We start from the raw sequence: 20,628 nt of genomic DNA on the forward strand, positions 1-20,628 counted from the left end.
TTGTCAGACGGCACATGCACTCCTGAGAGAAAGCAAGCACCCTCCAATGGAGCATGGTCACACCATCATCTCTTCTCTTCCATTTCTCCATCATGTCAGGGTTTTGTACACACATGCATTTGTACTCAGAATGTTTTTCTGGCCACTGGGGCCAGAATTTGAACCATGCAGTGGGCCATGTGAGATGTGGGTCCTTAACCACTAGGTCATAGATACTATTTCAAGCCTGGGTCTTGTTGGGCATAATCCTGCCTGTTGGACTACAGGTGTGTACCATCATACCTTGGCTCATTTTTAAAATTTAAAGACAGGGTCTTGCCAATTTGCCCAGGCCAACCTTGAGCTTGTAATACTCTTTCTCCCTTTCTTTCTCTCTTTCTTTTTTCTTTCTTTCTTTCTCTCTCTCTTTCTTCTCTCTCTCTCTCTCTCTTTCTTTTACTGTACGATTCCATTTATATTACATTCTTGAAATAACAAAACTATGGATACGGAGTAGTAACTGTTTTCAAGAGATAGAGATGGGCAGTACAAACAAAGGGTTAAAATGATGAAATTCTTTTGATTATAGAACAGCTCTGTTAGTTGTGATTATACAATCTTACACTGAGATACAATGGCACAGAATTTTACACGCACTCACACACAATGCATGATGCATGTAAAAGTGGCAAAAATCTGAATAAAGTGTGCAGTTTAGATAACAATATTGTACTGGGGCAATTTTCTAATTCTGATATTTAACCAGTTATATATCACCATTGGGAAAAACATGGTAAAGAGTAAATGGGATTCTGTACTATTTTTGCAACTTACTGCAATGTACAAATATTTGAAAATACAAGGTTAAAAAAAAGTACAAAGCTTCTTGATCAATTCAGTTATTCATTTGATGATATTTTACTTTTACTCTCATCTATCTGAGGACAAGATAAGTATTACTTGGAATCTTAGATTGGATCTTGGAACATAAAAAGTGCATAAATAAAAAAAGTGAAATTAGAATGTATTCTGAAACTTATAATTGCTGTACCAAGATTAATTTGATTAATTTTTTACCTTGATGACCTTCTTTGATTATGTAAAACTTAAGTGTAGGCTTTTGATATACATTCATCAAATTGATCTGGGGAGAAATACCAAGGATGGCAAAAGAACTGAGCAACTGAGCACTCATGCATTGCTAGTAATAGGATAAAATGGTGCAACCACTTTGGAAAATGGTTCATAATTTAACATAAAGTCACGCACATGTCAACCTTACAATCAAGCAATTCTTCCAGTTTTCCCAGAGAAATCAAAACAAACTAACACAAAAATATGTACAAGGATGTCTGTAGTTTTGTTCACAGGGCTCAAAAATGTAAAACCACATTTATACTAAAGGAGGCACCCACAAACTAACTGTGATGTTTAAAAGAAAAAAGAAAATTGGGACCAGCAGTTGGTGTAACAGCTATGTTGCTGGACTCCCATGTAGTTAACTGTGGTTTGAGTCCTGGACCTGGTGGCTTAAACTCATGCAAAGTGCATTTGCGTGTGTGCCCAAGATCCCAAGAGAATGGAGGAGAAGGAACTGTGGTGTGGCCATCCCCACTGGGAGGTGATTTCTCGCTTTCTGTCTCTCTCTTTCTGGCACATGCACCATATAGTAAAAACCTCTCAAAAAAAAAAATCTACTCAGGAATAAAAGGAAATAAATGACACATGCAACAGGTTTGGATAAACTCCTAAAGCATTATGCTGAGAGAATCAAGTGAAACAGGCAATAGCACCTAACGTATGACCATTTCTCTGTAACTCTAAAACTGGCAGAACTCATCTGTGGTTGCAAGTCAACTGACTACTGGAAAAGGGCCACAAGGGAACTCACTGAATTGTATATATAAGAACTATATATCTCAATGCAAATAACTTTTCTAAAAATCCAAGAATGATGGGAACCAGCAGTTAGCGTAATGGCTATGTCACTGGACTCCCATGTAGTCGACCACGGTTCGCATCCCGGACCCGGTGGCTTGAAACTCACGCCAGGCGCATGGGCATGCATGCCCAGGATCCTGAGAGGAGAATGGAGAAGGGATTGCGGCGTGACCATCCCCCCTGGGGGGTGATTTCTCGCTGTCTCTGTGTCTCTGTCTGGCGAGCACATGTGCCCTATAGCGAAAACCTCTCCAAAAAAAAAAAAAAATACATAAAAAAAAAAAAATAAAATCCAAGAATGATCTTATGCCATTGTCTTTGACTTTCACTCATGGAGGTTGATTTATCAGTATTTCAATATTAGTGAGACTCAATTTCATCCCGATTAGTGATGATCACCAGTCAAACAGGAAAATATTTACTACTCTTTTATATCTGAATATCCTGTTCTCCAACCACTTTCACAACTAATTACTTTGATACTGAGTAAATACTTGCTAAATGTTTTTAAATGTTTCTAATTCCTTTTACATTTGCTGAAATTGTTTTCTAAATAAAAAAAGAGATTTTACCTTTTTAAAAGGAATTAGTTTTTTCTTAAAAGACACGAAAGATATTTGTTTCTTTAACTAAAAATTGCCCAAGTAAGGTGACTACCATAGATTGGATGGTTTAAACAAACATTTATCTTATAGTTCTGGAGGCTGAGAAGTCAGAGATCAGTGTGCCAAGAGGGCTAAATTCTGATGAAAACTCTTTGCCTTCTTGCTGTGTTCTCACAAGGTAGGGAGAGAGAAAGCCAAGACATCTACTAATCTTATAAGGGAGCAATTCCCATCATGAAAACTCCATCTTTATGACCTCATATAAATCTCATTACCTCTCTAAGGTTTTACCTCCTAATACCATCATCATAGTGTAGTGTAGTGCTTTGACATACTAATTTCAAAGGGAAGACATAAGTGTTCAGTCCGTAACATAGTCTTTCACTTATTAAAGGCAAAATGCTCTGTGCATTTCCTGAGCAATTAAAGGAACTTGAAATATTCTTATTCCATTTACCTCTTCTGATTTATGTGTACTTTTTCATAGGTCTTATTACATACATGCTTTAAAGTCAGAAAATACTAGTTGTTTTGATTACCATTGCTATTATTGTAACTTTACATAAACTGAGATAACATAAACTTTTGACTTTTTTACCCATTTGTTTACTGTTTGTTTATTCTTCCATTTCCAACGTTGCCTCTGGAATCTTTTGTCTAAGAACCTCCTTTAATATTTCTTTTTGTGAAGACATGATGGGGGAAATTCTTGGCACCTGTCAGTTTCCCAAATGCATTCATTTTGATAAGCATTTTCATTTGATGTACAAACTTAAGTTGGTAACTTATTTTAGCTCTTTAATGACATCATTTAGTTGCCTCCTAATTTCCATTATTTGTTATGAAGTCACTTGTAAGTCTTATGTTCCTCCTTTAGACTATACTGGGAGCCAGCAAGTGGTATGGTGGTTAAGGTACCAGACTCCTACATGGCCAACCATGGTTCAAGTCCGGAACCTGAAGGATTGCTTTCTCATATCCCACCCCCATAATGAGCTATAGCTAAGTAGTGTTTTATTCTAATTCCTGTCTCATGAGTCCATCGGTCTTCAAGAAATATTACTGATTCCTATGTCTAGCAATTTACTTATAATCCAGGTTTCCAGCTGTATTATATAAGCATTCCCCTTTTAATTGCTCCTTCTTACATTTTAAAACTTTTTCTCACATCTTTTTCTTCTGACCATGGAACCATCACTTCCATAAAGATAAACCCTGTTAAGTTTATTCAGAGATTTTTGTTTTGCAAACCATATTGCAAATAAGCACTATTCAGATCAGCATTTTTTCTTTTTATCAGAAATCTGTAAACCATTTTTAATCCACATAAATAGAAATCCAAGAAGAAACTATCCAATCACCTTCATGACCAGAGAAAAAGAGAGAAAATTGTTTTGGTAGATGTATGTATCACGATAATTCTGTATCTAGTATTGTTTTTGTTCTTGTTACTGCTTTTTCCTTTATAGCTGATTTTTTTCTTTAGGATTTAGGTTCTTCAAGATCACAGCACATAACATTAAAAAGGCTCAATATTTACCTGTTCAATACTCCTTTTTAAAAATTTTATTTATTCATTCATTTATTTTAATTTGACCAGAGACAGAGAGAGAGACTAAGAGAGAGAGAGGAAAAGTGAGAAAGCAAGCTATCAGGTCTAGGACTTAAACTGTGGTCAGTCACGTGGGAGTATCTACCACCTTAACTACCACGCCACCTGCTGGTTCCCTCAATACTACTTTTATGAGTAGTTATACTTATGCCTCGGTCTCACTCACTGAGACACTAGGATTACATTTAGGTGCAAATCACTGCATCTAGCCCATCGGTTGAACATGGAATCAAGCTCAAGCATTCCATATTGGTCTGAGTCTGCAGAGTAAAATGACTTACCAGCATGTGCCACCATGACAGGGACAAACTCAATTTTAAAAATTTCACAATGTTTATTGTAAATTAATGAATTACAGAGGAATACATTTTTAATTACTTTTCAGGCTCATTATCCAAATTATAAACTACTAAATAAATCATCTGCCTAGGGACCAGTAGTTAGCATAATGGCTATGTTGCTGGACTCCCATGTAGTCAACCGTGGTTTGAGTCCTGGATCTGGTTACTTAAACTCACGCCAGGCGTGTGTGCATGGATGCCCAAGATCCCAAGAGAGGAATAGGGGAGAAGGGATTGTGGCATGGCCATCCCCTCTGGGAGGTGATTTCTTGCTTTCTGTCGCTCTGTCTCTCTCTGTCTTTCTGGTGCGTGTGCGTGTCCTATGGAAAAAACCTATTGAAAAAAAAAAAATAAAACATCTGCCTTTTTAAAACATAGGCCATCATTTTTATTCATTTATTTTAATTATTTAAAATAATCATCTGAAAAGTAAGCTCCGTGAAGGCTAGAAATGTAGAATTCATGTCTTAATCCAAAGATTTATTATTATGTACAATACACATATTTTGGTGATCACTGAGGAAGTCAAGGCAAGTGATGCTCAAACAAATAGAATCTCATAATTTAATGAGCAATTTTCAAATTAGGGGATTTAGAAAAGAAAATAATTATCCAAAGGGCACTGTGGTGTAAAAAAATATTCAAAAGGGGCCAGCAGGTGGTATGGTGGGTGGTTAAGGCACTAGACTCCCACATGGCCTACTATGGTTCACGTCCTGGACCCAACTACTTGAAACATGACGAGTGGGAGTGTATGCATGCCCCAAATCCCAGGAGAATGGAGAAGGGATTGTGGCATGGCCACTCCCTTTGAGGGGCTGATTTCTCACCTTCCCTCTCATTGTCTCTGTCTCTCTAGTAAATGCACGTGTCCTATGGCAAAAACCTAAAGGAAAAAACATTCAATAAGCTTAATATATTTATTATTTATTTTTTTAACTTGCATAAAGCAATTCTCAAAATCTCGGCTTCGAAGAATAAACAGAAAAAAATAAAGTACATACTGTATTAATTATAAAACTATATGTGTGGCATTTCAATAATATAATAAACAATGCAATTTAGACTGATGTTATCAGTTTACCATAACATTTAACCATTAAAAAGGTAAACCGCCTGGCAGCCATCAGAGCAATAACTGATTTAGACAAGAATTATCACTGGGTACTAAAACTAGTGGATGAAGATTGGAAGGGATAGGATATATACACCATCATCCCACAAGTTATTACTTTCAAAGGGAAAAATAGAATGTTACACGGAAGAAAATGCTCTGTATTACTACATGCAAATCGGTTTCTACATTTTATGTTAAGTGGTACAGTATTAATTTTTTCTTTTCTTTTTTTTTTTTTTGAGAGGTTTTTGCTATAGGGCGTGTATGCTCGCCAGACAGACAGAGACAGAGAGAGAGACAGAAAGCGAGAAATCACCCCCCAGGGGGGATGGCCACGCCGCAATCCCTTGTCCTCCGTTCTCCTCTCGGGATCTTGGGCACACACGTGCACATGCCCGGCGTGAGTTTTAAGCCACCAGGTCCAGGACGCAAACCATGATCGACTACATGGGAGTCCAGCGACATAGCCATTACGCTAACTGCTGGTCCCACAGTATTAATTCTTAAAGTGAACTGTGAAAGCATTTATTTTGTCAAAATAGGTAAAAAAAGAAAGACTTATATGTTTTCAGGCATTTTAAATAGAAACACAAGAGTTAAAAGTAAATTGATAGAAGGGATAGCAGGTGCCATGGTGGTTAAAGCACTAGATTCCCACATAGCCAACTGCAGTTTGAGTCCTGGACCTGGAAGCTTGCTTTCTCACTTTCACTATCTCTCTGGTGAACACACATGCTCTATAGTATATTAAATAATAATAATAAAACCTGTGTGGGGTCTAGCGGGTGGCATGGTGGTTGAAGGTGCTGGACTCCCACATGGCTGACCACAGTTCAAGTCCTGGACCTGGCAGCCTGCTTTCTTGCTTCCCATCTCTCTTTCACTCTCTCTCACTGTTCCTCTCTGGTCAAATAAAAATAAGTAAAGAGAACAAATAAAGTTAAATAAAACAATTCTTAAAAAACAAACAACAAAAAAAACCTGTGTATGTGTGAGTGCTCAAAGTTCCAACGGGATGAAGAATGGAGAAGGGATTGTGGCATAACCATATCCCACTGAGGAGGTGTTTTCCCTCTCTCTATGGTTAGTGCCTGACACCTCCAGCAAAAAACCCCCAAAAATTCTCAAGAAAAGTATTACCCAATATAAAAGAAATACGTTCCTTTTTTCAGTCTTTTAGGTTTTTGCCATAGGGTGCATGTGTTTGCCAGAGAGAGTCAGAGGAAGGGAAACTGAGAAATCCCCCCCCCCCCAGAGGGGATGGCCACATTGCAATCTCTTCTCTCAGGATTTTGGGCATGTATGCACACACACCCTCCATGATTTTCAAGGAACCAGGTCCAGGACTTGAATCTTGATCAATTACATGGGACTCCACCTTAACTCCCACACAACTTGCTTGCCCCAAGAAACACAATGCTTAATCAGTAGATGTAACACCAATAACAAAGCTTTGACTCTTTTTACTGGAGCACAGCCATGACCATTTATATATTGTTTATGTCTGTTTTTAATGCTATAATTGCAGGATTGAATCATTGTGATGGAGACTCAATGTACCACAAAGCATAAACTATTCACTATCTGATCCTTCACAAAAAATGTTTGCTAACACCTAAAAAGGAATTAAGTCACATACAGGACACTTGTCTGGTCCAATTATATGTATGTCAATAGTGAAGTTGTAGATAACAGTTCATAACTATTTAAAAGTAGAAAAAGAAAAACATTAAAATAAGGCTATTAGTTTTAGGGAATTTACCTTGATAAGAGGTATCTGTAAAATACATGAATGAATCTCATGTGTAAGTTGTTATTCAAACATATCTTCCATTTCACTGATAGTCCTAACTCAAGAATCTCTTTACATTCTTTTTTTGAAAAAAAAATGAACTTTAAAAAGATTTATTTATTATTATTGTTTTAATTTTCTATAGAGTACATGTGCTCACCAAAGACAGAGAGAGAGAGAGAGAAACAGAAAGTGAGAAAGCAAGGTGCCATTTCGAGGGCTTGAAGCATGATCAACCATGTAGGAGTCCAGGGCTTTAACCACCATGCCACTGGTGGCCCCTTTACATTCTAAAATAGTCTATACGACATGGAGAAAAAAGACCCAAAGAATAATATTAATAAGATAATTACCTTCTAAGATAAAGCATTAAGTTTTGAGTATTTTCTTTTTGTCCTGATATCAAATTAATAGTTTAGTATAAACTCCATCAACCAGATTTTAAGAGAAGTCTGTATCTGTTCCAGTAATAAGTATAAATAGTGAAAGGAACTATGTTAATGTACTTTGGAGATAAATTCTTCCTGACGAAATTTTAAGTCTCTTTGAGCCATCCTAATACAATGATGCATTTCCCATGTTTTGTTTTTCCCATTAGGAAATAGGCATACACACATACAAACCATTTGTAAAATTCTGACTATGATGATGGTTCAAACTTAATTAAAATAATTTAAAAAATCTATACACACAAATTTTTTTTCAATATGAGGTATAAAGAATCAAAAAGCAAAGTTATAGTATCAAAAATACTAAAAAAAAAATCCACACAAAATGGAATCTGAAAGGTGCTACAAAAGACAGAAGATGATAAAAGATAGTGATTAGTACTCACCTGGGCTGAAGATGGTTTTTGCTCTTCAGAGAGAAAAGATTAGAAATAAACGGGTTAAAATTGTTGTATTAAAAAAAAATGCTACTAAAAATATATATGGGGTTTCTGTCTCAATAGATCTTTAAGAATAGGCAAATTATCCATTTAAATAAATGCATACATGCAAGAATGGGCTAGATGTGCACTGTCCAGTATTTAAAATTTAATTTAAAATTTAAATTAATTAAAATTAAAAATTCACATTTTCAGTTGTACTGGTCTTATTTCCAGTACTCAATAGCTACATTGGCTAATGACTATGGTACTGGATAAAAGTATACTAATATCTACATATAGACAGAGAACATTGCCATCATCAAAAAAGAATTCTACTGGGCAGCACTCGGCTTAAATGGCTAAATTAAAAATTGCTTGACTGTCTCTAGAGCTTTTGCAGTTCATTCCTTCATTCATTTAACTTTTTGTTCTACTTTATAGAATCTTTTCTTTTTCATATTAAATAAAAATGTATGCAATATATGGGGCCAACAAATAGTGTGGCGGTTAAGGGGCTGGATTTTCACATGGCCAAACACAGTTCAAGTCCTGGGCCCACCAGCCTGAAAATCATGCTGGGGTATAGGAGTGCATGATCAAAAAAATCCCAAGAAGAGAATGGAGAAGAAAAGACTGCTGCATAGCTATCTTCGCCCAGGGATGATTTTTTACTTTCCCTCTCTGTCACTCTCCAGGGAGTACACATGCCCTATAACAGACTTAAAAAAAATAAAAAAAGAAAAGAAAGAAAAGTATGAAATTTCAAAAGACAGTTTTATCTCTACAGAACAAGCAGTAATTTAAAATGTTTCAATCTACATGAACACTTTTTAAAAAAAAATTCTAGAACTGGGGCCAACAGGTGGCATGGTGGTTAAGGAGCTGGATTCCCACATGGACAACCACAATTCAAGTCCTGGACCTGGTACCCAGAGACTTGAAAATCATGTTGGGCATGTGTGTCCAAAATCCCAAGAGGAGAATGGAGGAGAAAAAGACTGTGGCATGGCCATCCTCCTGGGAGGTAATTTCTTGCTTTTTGTTTCTGTTTCTCTACACATGTCCTACAGCAAAAATCTCTTTAAAAATATATATATATTTCTAGAACTATACAAAATGTATATAATGACCATCATACCTTGATACTGCTTAATGTAATTAGTTAAGAAAATATATTTAATTTATAAATATAAATTCAGATATACTATGATTGAAGAAAGAATATAAATTCACTGAACTCAAGAGATATGGTAAAGAAAATACCAAATAAAATTATTTGTATGACAGACAGCAATAAAATCTATCAGAATATTAAAACTGTTCTTACATTACTTAGTATATTTGATTGAAATAAAAACTACTAGCAAAATCCCATTTATTAAAGAAATACATGAATATAAGTATTTATGCTTTAAAATAAAAACTACTGAACTCAAAGATAATACATTAGAGATAATTCACATCAGAATTCACAATAAATAATAAATTTATGAATATGCAGGAAGGGTAGAATCCAAATTATCCTTACGTAAACCTATAGAAATTAATTAATTGACTGGAAGTGATATAAGTGGACCAACAAATAACATTTTTAAAGAGAGAAAAAAAAACTAAGACAGCTTACAAAATTTCTAAGTTATTAGTTTCTTATGAGATAAACAATGTAACAATTTAGCAAAACAGTCATTTTCTAATTTCATACATTATTTCTGATAACTACTCATCACATTTTGTTTTTCAGTTTAGGACTTAGGTCATATATCCTACTGATTTTAAAACACTCATAAAAGCAATTTAAAATTCACTGATATTTTTTATACTAACAAAAACTTCTCTAGAATATCTTCTTTCTCTTTACCAATATATATATTTTCAGTTGATTAATCTTTAGGATTATTATATAGAGAAAGTTTGGTTTAAAAATGTAAATAATCACAAACAAGAACAAACTAAACAAGCAAAGGAGTAGAAAGAAATTAAGAAAAAGAAAAGAACCTTAGAAAAACAGTAATGAAGATTAAGAATATTCTAATAAGATGAATATGGTATATTTTCCTTGATCTGATTATTGCACATTGCATGCATGCTTTGAAAATCCATACCACATAAAAGATGTACAATTAAACATAAATTAAAAATTATAAAATAGAAAAAATTAATAAAAAATAATATTCTAATATAAGAATTAAAGCAACTCTTAAGCAATAAAAGCCAGAAATAGAAAGTAAAAGTTTTAAAAGTTTTTCTGATTAAAGACCAAATAAAAAACATGCATCAGATCAGGTTTTTTACTATATTATTAGATAATAAATTCTTACTGTTTTGAAGTCACAAATTTCTTCCCCTACCCATCCCCCTCAAATAAATACATCAAAAACACCATTAGGTTACAAATACCAAAATACCATAATGTTCATATACTGAGATTCACAGTTTCTGGATTTATTTTCCCACCACTTAAACTGTGGATCATTGCTATCATGTGTGAGTGCTTGTTCAACTCCTCTTGCTGTAGTTTTACCAAGGACTCTTTCTCTTCCAAACGACCTTCTAATTGGGCCTTTTGAACCTCTAGAGAGGAAGCCTAAGAATTGAGAAAGAAGGGTAGAAATTGAAAAGAAAAATAATTTAGCATGTTTTAACTTCACAGAAATTTTAAGATACTTTACTTTTTTATTTGTAAGACAATCGTTTCAAGACACATTATAACTGTATATTTTAGTAAAGTTATATAGCAAATTTAAGGTAATCATTAAAAAACACAGAACAGATTGAGAAGATAATTTTAACTTTTTTTTTTTTTTTTTTAGGCTTTTGGTCTCAGGGGGTGTGTGCACTCACTCACTGCAGATAGGGAGGAAGACAGAGAGGGGGAAAGTAAGAAATCACCCCCCCAGCGGGGATGGCCATGCCATAGTCCCTTCTTCTCCACTCTCTTCCTGGGATTCTGGGGTGCCCCCATCCCCAGCGTGATTTTCAAATTTTCAAGCAACTAGGTCTGGGACTCCAACCATGGTCAGCCATGTGGGAGGTCAGTGCCTTAACCACCACCACCTGCTGGTCCCTTAATTTGTCTTTTTAAGTTAATGCTAGCAGCTGAAATTTTGCAGCAGAACTATGTACTACAATTTAGAATTTCTAATGAGATAATCACATTAAAGCAGAACCAGAAAAATTATAAATATGGCATTAAATTTTGTCTCTTTTGTGACTTAAGCTCTGTAGCAGTTCAGTCTTTAATCCGAGCTTGTTCTCAACTTCCTTGTAGTAAATGGGCCAGAAGGTACCATTCATAGTTATCACTCAAATTATATAATCATGATAAAGAACATTGGACTCAGGATTCAGAATGTGTCTATTGTTCCATTTACTAGCTATGTGACCTGACAAGTAAACTCAGACTTAGTTTTTTCATTTATAAGTTTAAAGTATTTATTAATATTTATATATTAACATTACATTTGTCAAAATGTGGACAATTAAGATAATGTTTCAAAGAGTCCTTTGCAGGCCCACTATGGTGAGGCACAAGTAATGCCACTGTTTGGGAGGCATGGCCTCAGTTCTGGCAGCCATGTGAGAAGTGTGAATTCAGCTCCTGGGCCAACCTGAGCATGCTGGGCATGACCGTGTACACTAGTAATCCTAGTTATTCAGGAAACTGAAGAAGGAGGAAGTGACAAGGTGAGACCCTGTCAAAAATACCTATGCTTTCTCTCTTTCTCTTTCATTTAATTAAAAAAAATGGGGGGGGGTAAAAAAAAAAAGAGTCCTTTATAACAAATATGAACTACTATTATTACTATCCCTGTATGCAAAGCTATGACTTATATGCCTATACAGGTTTTTTTTTTTTTTTTTGAGAGGTTTTTGCTATAGGGTACATGCACTCGCCAGAAAGACAGAGAGAAACAGAGAGACAGAAGGTGAGAAATCACCCCCTAGGGGGGATGGCCACGCTGCAATCCCTTCTCCTCCATTCTCCTCTTGGGATCTTCGGCACGCATGCACCCGTGCCCGGTGTGAGTTTAAGCCACTGGGTCCGGGACTCGAACCACAGTCGGTTACAAGGGAGTTCAGTGACATCGCCATTACGCTAACTACTGGTCCCCCTACACAGTTTTTTGTATGTGACACTGAGGAGTGGGACACCTTCCTGTATGCGCTGCACACTTGAAGGTGGCAAGTGCCAGCATATAGTACGCACTTAAGAAATGTTTGATGATTTTAGGAAATAAGGGTTTCCACAATTCACAAAATAGGACTTTTCAATTTTACTACAAAGGAGAATTTGAACAGATTCTTACCTTAATGCTCAACTCTTTTCTTATCTGTTCTGTTCTGCTTAATTCTTTTCTAAGGATATCAATGGTTTCTTCCTTATCTTCTTTTTCCTTTTGTAAGACTTTAATCTTGTCTTCTTGTACTTTTGTTTTTTGATGCAAATCTCAAAATAAATAAATGATCAGCTATACTCAGAGGTCTTATACTGATATCACACTGAAAAGGTAGAGTGGCTGTTATAAGGGCAAAATAGGAAGATGAAAAAATATCTTGCTGGAAATATAAGTTTTGTAGTGTTTTCTGAATGCAAAACACGGGGAAACTCTTCCTCCATGCAAGTGTTCTATAGGAAATATCAGACCTCCATCTTTTTCTGCCTTCTCTATTCTAAAGATAACATACATTAAAGAAGGGAAGGACAACTCTCAGAGCTTAAGGGCTAAAAGAGAATGAGAGAACAACTATAAAAATTATATAGGCAGCTGTCTGTCTCTAGGAAAATGAGTTTTAACAAAAATGTTTTTGTGGCTCATTTCAGATATATCATTAAGAGGACAGTAACTAAAAGTTACCTAGCACTGCCACCTGCTGTTACATTCCTTAAAAATTTTTATTTTAAAAATGGCAATCATTTCTTATAACACTTAGATTTCAAAGAAAGTACTGCTTTTTTTAACATGACTAATCAAAATAAACTGATTTTATGAGATGTTATGACAAGAAAAGGAAAGCTGTTTAGATTGTGACTTAATGTTTTAAAAAAATCAGAGTAGAAAATAATGAGAAGCAAAATAAACCACTTATTCTTTTTTTCCCTAACACAAAATATGTTAAAAATAAACAGTGCATTAAATAAACTTACTTGCCAGTTTATATTCTCTGTCTACAAGCTGGTAATGAACTTCTTTTCTCTGTTCTTCTTTCTCTATTAACTGGGCAATGGTTCTAAAGTTAAAAAAAAAAAAGAAAACATCTACAAATCAAGTCGTTAGTCACTTTTTCTTCCTAACAGATAGTTTAAGAGAAGATTTGTAAGAAAAGTAATTTACTTGCAAATTCTAGCAAATATTTTGTCTCAAATAGCAATAAGTATATTAATTTTATCTCTAAAACCAAAATTCTAGAGACTTATTTATGAAAAAAAAACACAAATAATTATAACAGAGTAGAGATTTTACTTTTCATTTTGCTGCTTGAGCGATTCATTCAACTTTTTCACTGTCTCGATTTGTTTATTCAGAGAATCACACGTAATTTGTAAATCTTTATTCTTCTTTTCAGTAGTTTCATTTCTGAAAAAGAAGGTAATGAATTGGTATCTTTATGGGGGAAAACATGTAGAAAATACAGTATTTTCTTAACTATTTCTTCTGACCAAATTATATACATTGCAGGTAAAAAGAAGGTTATGAACAAGTAGGACCTAAAAAGAATTTGATAAGCTCTAAAAGTCAATAAACATGTTTCAGCTGATTATGTGTTAAAAATTACTGTCAAATAAAAATGCATGGGGCTAGCTGGTGGCCTTGTGTTGAGGTAACTGGATTCCATGTGGCCAACCACATGATTCCAGTCTCAGACATGGCAGCTTGAAAAACACATCCAGTATGTGTACATGTGTGCCCAAAAACCTGAAAAGTGGGAGAAATAGAGAAGGGACTGCAGCATGAGAGTCCTTTATGGGGATGACTTTTAATTCTCTCCTTTTCTCTCTCTCTGGTGAGTGCATGCATCCTTTGGCAAATTAAAAAGAAGAAATATGTGTGACTTTAACCTCACATTTATAAATATAAAACTTTATTTTACAAACAATATAGCTTACCTTTAAAGAAATTTAAGATTCTAAATTTCTCTGCCTTGTTAAAGCTCTATATCTTACCATCCTTCTTATTTTACCTATAAGGTAAATTAGAAAGAATTGTTTGTTTCTTTTAAAAAAAAAAAATGCAAAGGATGCATGTGCTTGCTAGAGAGAACGAGAGACACAGACAGAACAAGAGAGAGAGAGAGAGCACATGCCCACAAAAGCACCTCCCAATGGAGCATGTTGACACCACAATCCTTTCTCTACTTTTTCCATCCATTTGGAATTTGGAACGTACAAGCACTCACACCTCAGTGTATTTTTCAGGCCACAGGGGTCTGGATTTGAACTACTCAGTCATGGGTGATCAGGTTTCCTTTACCATTAGGCCACAAGCCCGAGAAAGAATCCTTTTCTAAAGTAATACATTGACACCAAACTATCTAAAGCGTAAAATGCCTTTTTTATTTCACTAAGATATAATAAAACAAAAATGAAAGACTGATGGTACTGACGAAATCTGGTTGGCAATGTGTTTAAATGTCCCACAGGGTCTTTAATAATCTGAATGTAATGCCTTTAGATGGTCCATTTTGCCATCCATTTTTCTATCTATTACTGGAATAAACTGTTTAATTATGTTCAAAATCTATTCTTTGTCACAAATATATCATGAGCAATTTGAAAAGAACCGAAAATATGAATGAGAAAAATAATCTGGCTCTTCATAAACTAAAAATTATGCTATAGAAATTCATTAATAAAGTCAAAATAATCTGAAATATTCAAATATTCAGGTTGGTTATTACATGACAATAAATTATACCTCAAAATCAATTTCAAAGTGTAAGGTTTATTAAACAAGAGTAGTCTTGAACTTTTTACAAAATACTAGTAAACACTTTCCTTTTATCTCCAAAAGGTCATAGAAAATAAATACTCTGTGTTCATTGTAGGTTGTAACCTTACACAGAAGCTGTTACTCTATTTACCTCTGAAGCAGTTCCATGTAGGATTTAGTGAGCACTTCATGTTCCTCAGCCACAGACTCTAACTTCCTATTGTGTTGAAAGAGATGCTCAATATCACTCTGGGCTCTTTCTGATTCAACCTGCTGTGACTTCAGCAATACACTAAGCTCTTCATTTTTTCTCTCAACTTCTCTCAACATACCAGCAAGTGTCCGTGCCTTTAAAGAAAACAGAACACAGGCTTTTCCACTAATTTATATAATACATTCAAGTTTCTACAATTTAAAAGATTTGTCAAGTACCTAATAGGATAGTATTTATTAGTGAATGTAAAGTTGTGTTAATCATATATAACTTATTGCTTAATGACTTCTACTAAATCTGATGCTATTATAGTTTTTTATTTAATATACTGTTTTGACAAAATCAATTTGGGTACACTTACTGGAAGTAAACAAAACTGTAACAATCTGAAGGTAGCTTTTACATATAGTACTCAATAAAATGGGTGTGGTCCTTGGGGCTAGCCATTAACACTAAAACACTAAGATTATAGCTATCAATTTCCCCATCTCAGGTAACAATTGGAAATAAGATCTTAACTGCATTATGCTTAAACAAACACTTAAAATTAAACTTGCCTAATCAAGGAACAATACTTACATTTAAAAAGTTATATGAAATATCAAAGAACCAGAAAAGTAAAAGTAGAGTCCTACCATCCATTTAGTCTTAAAAATTCTTATTTTATTTATTTATTTATTTTTTTGGAGAGGTTTTTGCTACAGGGCACGTGCGCTTGCCAGACAGACAGAGAGAGACGTAGAGACAGAAAGTGAGAAATCACCCCACAGGGGGAATGACCACGCTGCAATCCCTTCTCCTCCATTCTCCTCTTGGGATCCTGGGCACACACGCACACGTGCCCGGCGTGAGTTTAAGCCACCGAGTCTGGGACTCAAACCACGGTCGATTACGTGGGAGTTCAGCGACGTAGCCATTATGCTAACTGCTGGTCCCAAAAATTATTTTTAAATGCAGATGAAAATTAAGCCCTTCTCTGTTTTTATGACACAGACTATAAAGAAGTAATACCCAATTATTTAATGTTATTTTTGATTATTTTTTTCCCATGGATAAAACATTAAATTCTCTAATCTAAGCCCTGTAAGACAGGGCTTAAAATATGTTATGAGAAAAGAAAAAAAAATTTTTTAATATCACTAATTTCCTTTCTTGGTATTTATGATAAATTCAACATATTAGTCAAGACAAATTAAATTATGCTTAAAAAAGAAAAAAATATAAGTGATTATATTTCTTTGTATTTTTTAGAATACCTTTATTCTGAAAAGACTTAAAAGGTATGTTACTTGTCACTCATTTTAATGCCTCCTTCAAAAGGTAGACAATTTTATTATAATTCATTATAAATGATATCAAGTTGTATAGATTCCATTTATAACTGCTTGGAATTTTGTATCACTACTGTTAAGTTCTTAGACGTAAGTATGTGTGTGTGTATGTGTACGTAGCACAATGCCAAACTTACTGAGCACCTACCATGCAATATATACTGTGCTAGGACCTGGAGATACACACTCTAACATCACCAGACAGGGCCTGGGTGGCGGGGGGTAATATGTTTTTCACAAGGTATAAAAAATGTCATTGGGGGTATGTATGGTAGATACAAAGGAAGGATAACCAAACACATGTGGAAAGAAAACCAGACTAGGATTCTGGGAAATGCAGGTATGAAACCTAAATTAGGATAATAAAGAATGAAGTAAAGAAAGAGAGGAAAACATGTTGTGTCCATGGAATAGTAAATACAGAGACAGGGAGACACAAGATAATAGCAAGCTGCAGAAAACACAGTTGCCTAGTAGAGTTGACTTCAAAGAGAGAACAGAAATAAAAGATGTAGACTGAGAAGTAGTCAGAATACTCGTATGCTCAATTAGGGGATTTAAATGATATTCTGTGAGGCATGGGAAACTACTATGAAGGATATGCAACACAGGAGAAATAGGATCTGATTAATGTCTTAGAGAACCCTGTGGATAGAGGTGGGAAAGGGGGAGTAAAACCTAGAACAAGAAAAAGTTACTTTGGCTGTAGTCAAGAGGGTGGCTGAGAAGAGGGCATTAGACTACAGTAGAAGACTAACTGGAGGCTCTGCCGTGATTCGTGTGAAAAGTAAAAAGAATGTGACCTTTAGCAAACAGAGGTAGAAAGAGACAAGACAGAAGAAAACAGTATTCCTAAAGTTGAATCAATGGGACTTTGTGAATAATTATAGGCAGTAAACTGTGTGGTTTCCAGCTTTTTTTATTTGGAAAACTCTCGTTAACAGCAGAGTGAATACAAAAGAATAAATTTTTGAAAGGAAGTAGTTTTGATTTCATTATTAGTTATGCTATATATTTAAAAGAAGCTATATAGAAAGGATTCAGTGCTCAGGAAAAAGATCTGTGCTCAACATGTAAAACTGTAAAGTCCAATATTTTGTTCATTGCAAATTGAAACCATAGAACCCATAAATAAGGGGAAAGGGTGTGGAAAACAAACCTGGTAACCCCCCAACATTTAAGGGTAGACCATATAATACATGGGAAAAAGATACCAATTCTGTAGGAAAAAAAGCTAGAACATAAGGATGTAATGAAAATTAAAGGAGTGAGGGACCAGCAGTTGGCGTAATGGCTATGTTGCTGGACTCCCACGTGGTCGACCGCAGTTTGAGTCCCGGACCCGTTGGCTTAAAACTCACGCCGGACACGTGTGCGTGCATGCCCAAGATCTTGAGAGGAGAACGGAGGAGAAGGGATTGCGGCGTGGCCATCCCCCCTGGGGGGGGGGTGATTTCTTGCTTTCTGTCTCTCTGTCTCTGTCTGGTGAGTGCACGTGCCCCATAGCAAAAACCTCTCCAAAAAAAAAGAAAATATGAAAGGAGTGAGAGTTTCAAGGAGAAAATAATCATATGTTGTAGAAATTTTGCTTCCATTAAACAAATATATAATCATTATTTTACTTCATTATTTTTTCTATTAATCAGTTGTGTCTTTATATCATACACGTACCTCTGTCTCAGCTTGAGTTCTTTGACAGCGATATTGAGCAATGAGTCTATCAGCCTGTGCAAGGGCTAAAGCTTTTGCTTCTAAGAGATCTTGTAGCCTGCTTTCTTTGGACTGTAAGAAAACATATTAATTTTCCTTATTTCAGGAAAATATCCATTGAAGATTATAGAGAGTTAAAGTAAGGGTGTACTCACAGCTAATGTGGACAGTTTCATCTCATATACATCCATGATATCAGATATTCTCACATCATTGATTTGATCCTTTACCTAGGTTTCAAGAGAAGTTTTAACACTCAACAAGATGACAAAATAAAATAAATGCCTTACTTTAAAACTAAAAAAATTAAAACGTAATGATGAAGGGCCAGCCCTGTAGCACAGTAGTTTGGAGCTATATGTAGGGAGACGGATCCCATATGACTGACTGTAGTTTGGCCCTGGTGGCTTGAAAAATAGGTTAGATGCCTGTGTGTGTATGCTCAAAATCCTGGCAGAAAATGGAGGAAAATGGAAGTAATATGACCAGGCCCCATAGGGGGTGTTCTCTCTTTCTGGTCAGTGTACACACCCTCTGGCAATTAAACAAACAAAAAAAGAATGCTGTGTCAGACAGGTAACAAATGTGGTTAAAGCTTGATATGTCTGTGGCAATTAAAAAAATAATTTCTTAGGGATCAGCAGGTGATGTGGTGGTTAAGGTGCTGGACTCCCACATGGCCATCCAATGTTCATGTCCTGGACCTGGGGGCTTGAGAATCAGGCCAGGCACATGTGAGTATGTGCCCTAAATCCCCAGAGAGTAATGGAAGAGAAGGGATTGCAGTGTGGCCATCCCCCTTAGGGGTGATTTCTCATTTTCTCTCTGTCTCTCTCTTTTTCTAAATCCCCTTCCACACAGCTTGGTAGGTGGCTGGGTTGGGGTGGAGTTTAAGGGAAAGAATAGTAACTGTGTTAGAATGCTAGGATTTTATGACTGACTTTTCAAACTTCTCAAAATACTACTTTTTATATAAGATAAGGGCTCAATGATAAAATTTGCATCTAAAGATGTTTCAATCAACATTATAGGCACAGCATTTGGCCTGGTGGTTAAGGGGCTGTATCCCACAGGGCTGAATGCTTGGTTTGAGTTCTGCATCCAGAAGCTTGAGAAACACGTTGGGTGTGTGTGTGTGTGCCCAACATCTTGAAAAGTGGGAGAAATGAAGGAAAAGGGATTGTTGGGAACAGCAGTTAGTGTAATGGTTATATCATTGGACTCTCATGTAGTCGATCATGGTTCGAGTCCCAGACCTGGTGGCTTAAACTCACGCCAGGTGCGTGTGCGTGCGTGCCCAACATCCTGAGAGGAGAATGGAGAAAGGATTATGGTGTGGCTGTCCCCCCTAAGTAGTGATTTCTCAATTTCTGTCTCTCTGTCTTTCTCTATCTTTCTGGCAAGAGCAAGCGTCCTATAGCAAAAACCTCTGAAAAAAAAAAAAGGAGAAGAGATTGCAACATGACCATTCTAGATGGAGAGGGTGTTGTCTCACTCCCCGCTCTCCCACCCTCTGAAAATTTAGAAACAGTAAACAAACAAATGTTATAATCTGGGTTAATACTTAGCTGGTATGTACCAGGCACAATCACATTTATTATTGCTATTTATCACTCACCACCACTCCAGACTGAAGTTTCTCTATTAATTCCTCAATATTCAATCCAGGAATGTTATCTTTTGAAAGAGGAGGAGTTAAACACTTTACTGATGTTGGAAAACTGTGACTTGTTGACGGTAAAGGCATTCTTCGGGGCACATGTTCCGTTTCCTGCTGTCTATAGGCATTATTTGCTGCAATACTTTCCCCAAGTCTGAATGGGAATCAAAAAGAAAAAGTAATAATTAAAAAAGAGCAAAATGAAAGACAGCACAGAATTAGAGGATCTTTTAAAACAGGTCTTTCTTTTAAATGGAACTCTTCAACTATTATCAAAATAATCTTCTTAGAGACTGAAATGAGGTTTGGCGAATATCCTAAATTTCCTGAAGGACCACCTTTTCTATTTATAACCTCTGATTTAGAGGTATTGTAGAATTAGTTTGTGAATGTGGTTTATAATAAATACAAAGTTAATGGTACTGGTCAGAGCGACCAGCCTATACCATGCCTGACATCACCTGGCCTTTACCTATGACCTTTGACCTTTCTCTTTCTCACTCAGTATATTTTCACTAACATGACT

General features: G+C 35.6%; 1 protein-coding gene across 1 annotated transcript in view; it reads right to left on the minus strand.

Annotated features, from left to right (window-relative positions):
- Positions 1-9,677: 9,677 nt before the first annotated feature.
- CIP2A (cellular inhibitor of PP2A) overlaps positions 9,678-20,628 on the minus strand; it is a 41,508-nt gene continuing 30,557 nt past the window's right edge. Inside the window, exons 14-21 of the mRNA XM_006170765.3 lie at positions 20,061-20,256; positions 18,598-18,672; positions 18,404-18,514; positions 15,339-15,535; positions 13,721-13,834; positions 13,405-13,487; positions 12,566-12,705; positions 9,678-10,842 (exon numbers count right to left, since the gene is read on the minus strand). Of these exons, the coding sequence (XP_006170827.1) occupies positions 10,672-10,842; positions 12,566-12,705; positions 13,405-13,487; positions 13,721-13,834; positions 15,339-15,535; positions 18,404-18,514; positions 18,598-18,672; positions 20,061-20,256 (1,087 nt within the window). The 3' untranslated portion in view covers positions 9,678-10,671. The remainder of the gene's footprint in view (positions 10,843-12,565; positions 12,706-13,404; positions 13,488-13,720; positions 13,835-15,338; positions 15,536-18,403; positions 18,515-18,597; positions 18,673-20,060; positions 20,257-20,628) is intronic.

The sequence above is a fragment of the Tupaia chinensis genome, unplaced genomic scaffold, assembly GCF_000334495.1.
Source record: "Tupaia chinensis unplaced genomic scaffold, TupChi_1.0 Scaffold148904_1, whole genome shotgun sequence".
In the NCBI taxonomy this organism is placed as follows: Eukaryota; Metazoa; Chordata; class Mammalia; order Scandentia; family Tupaiidae; genus Tupaia; species Tupaia belangeri.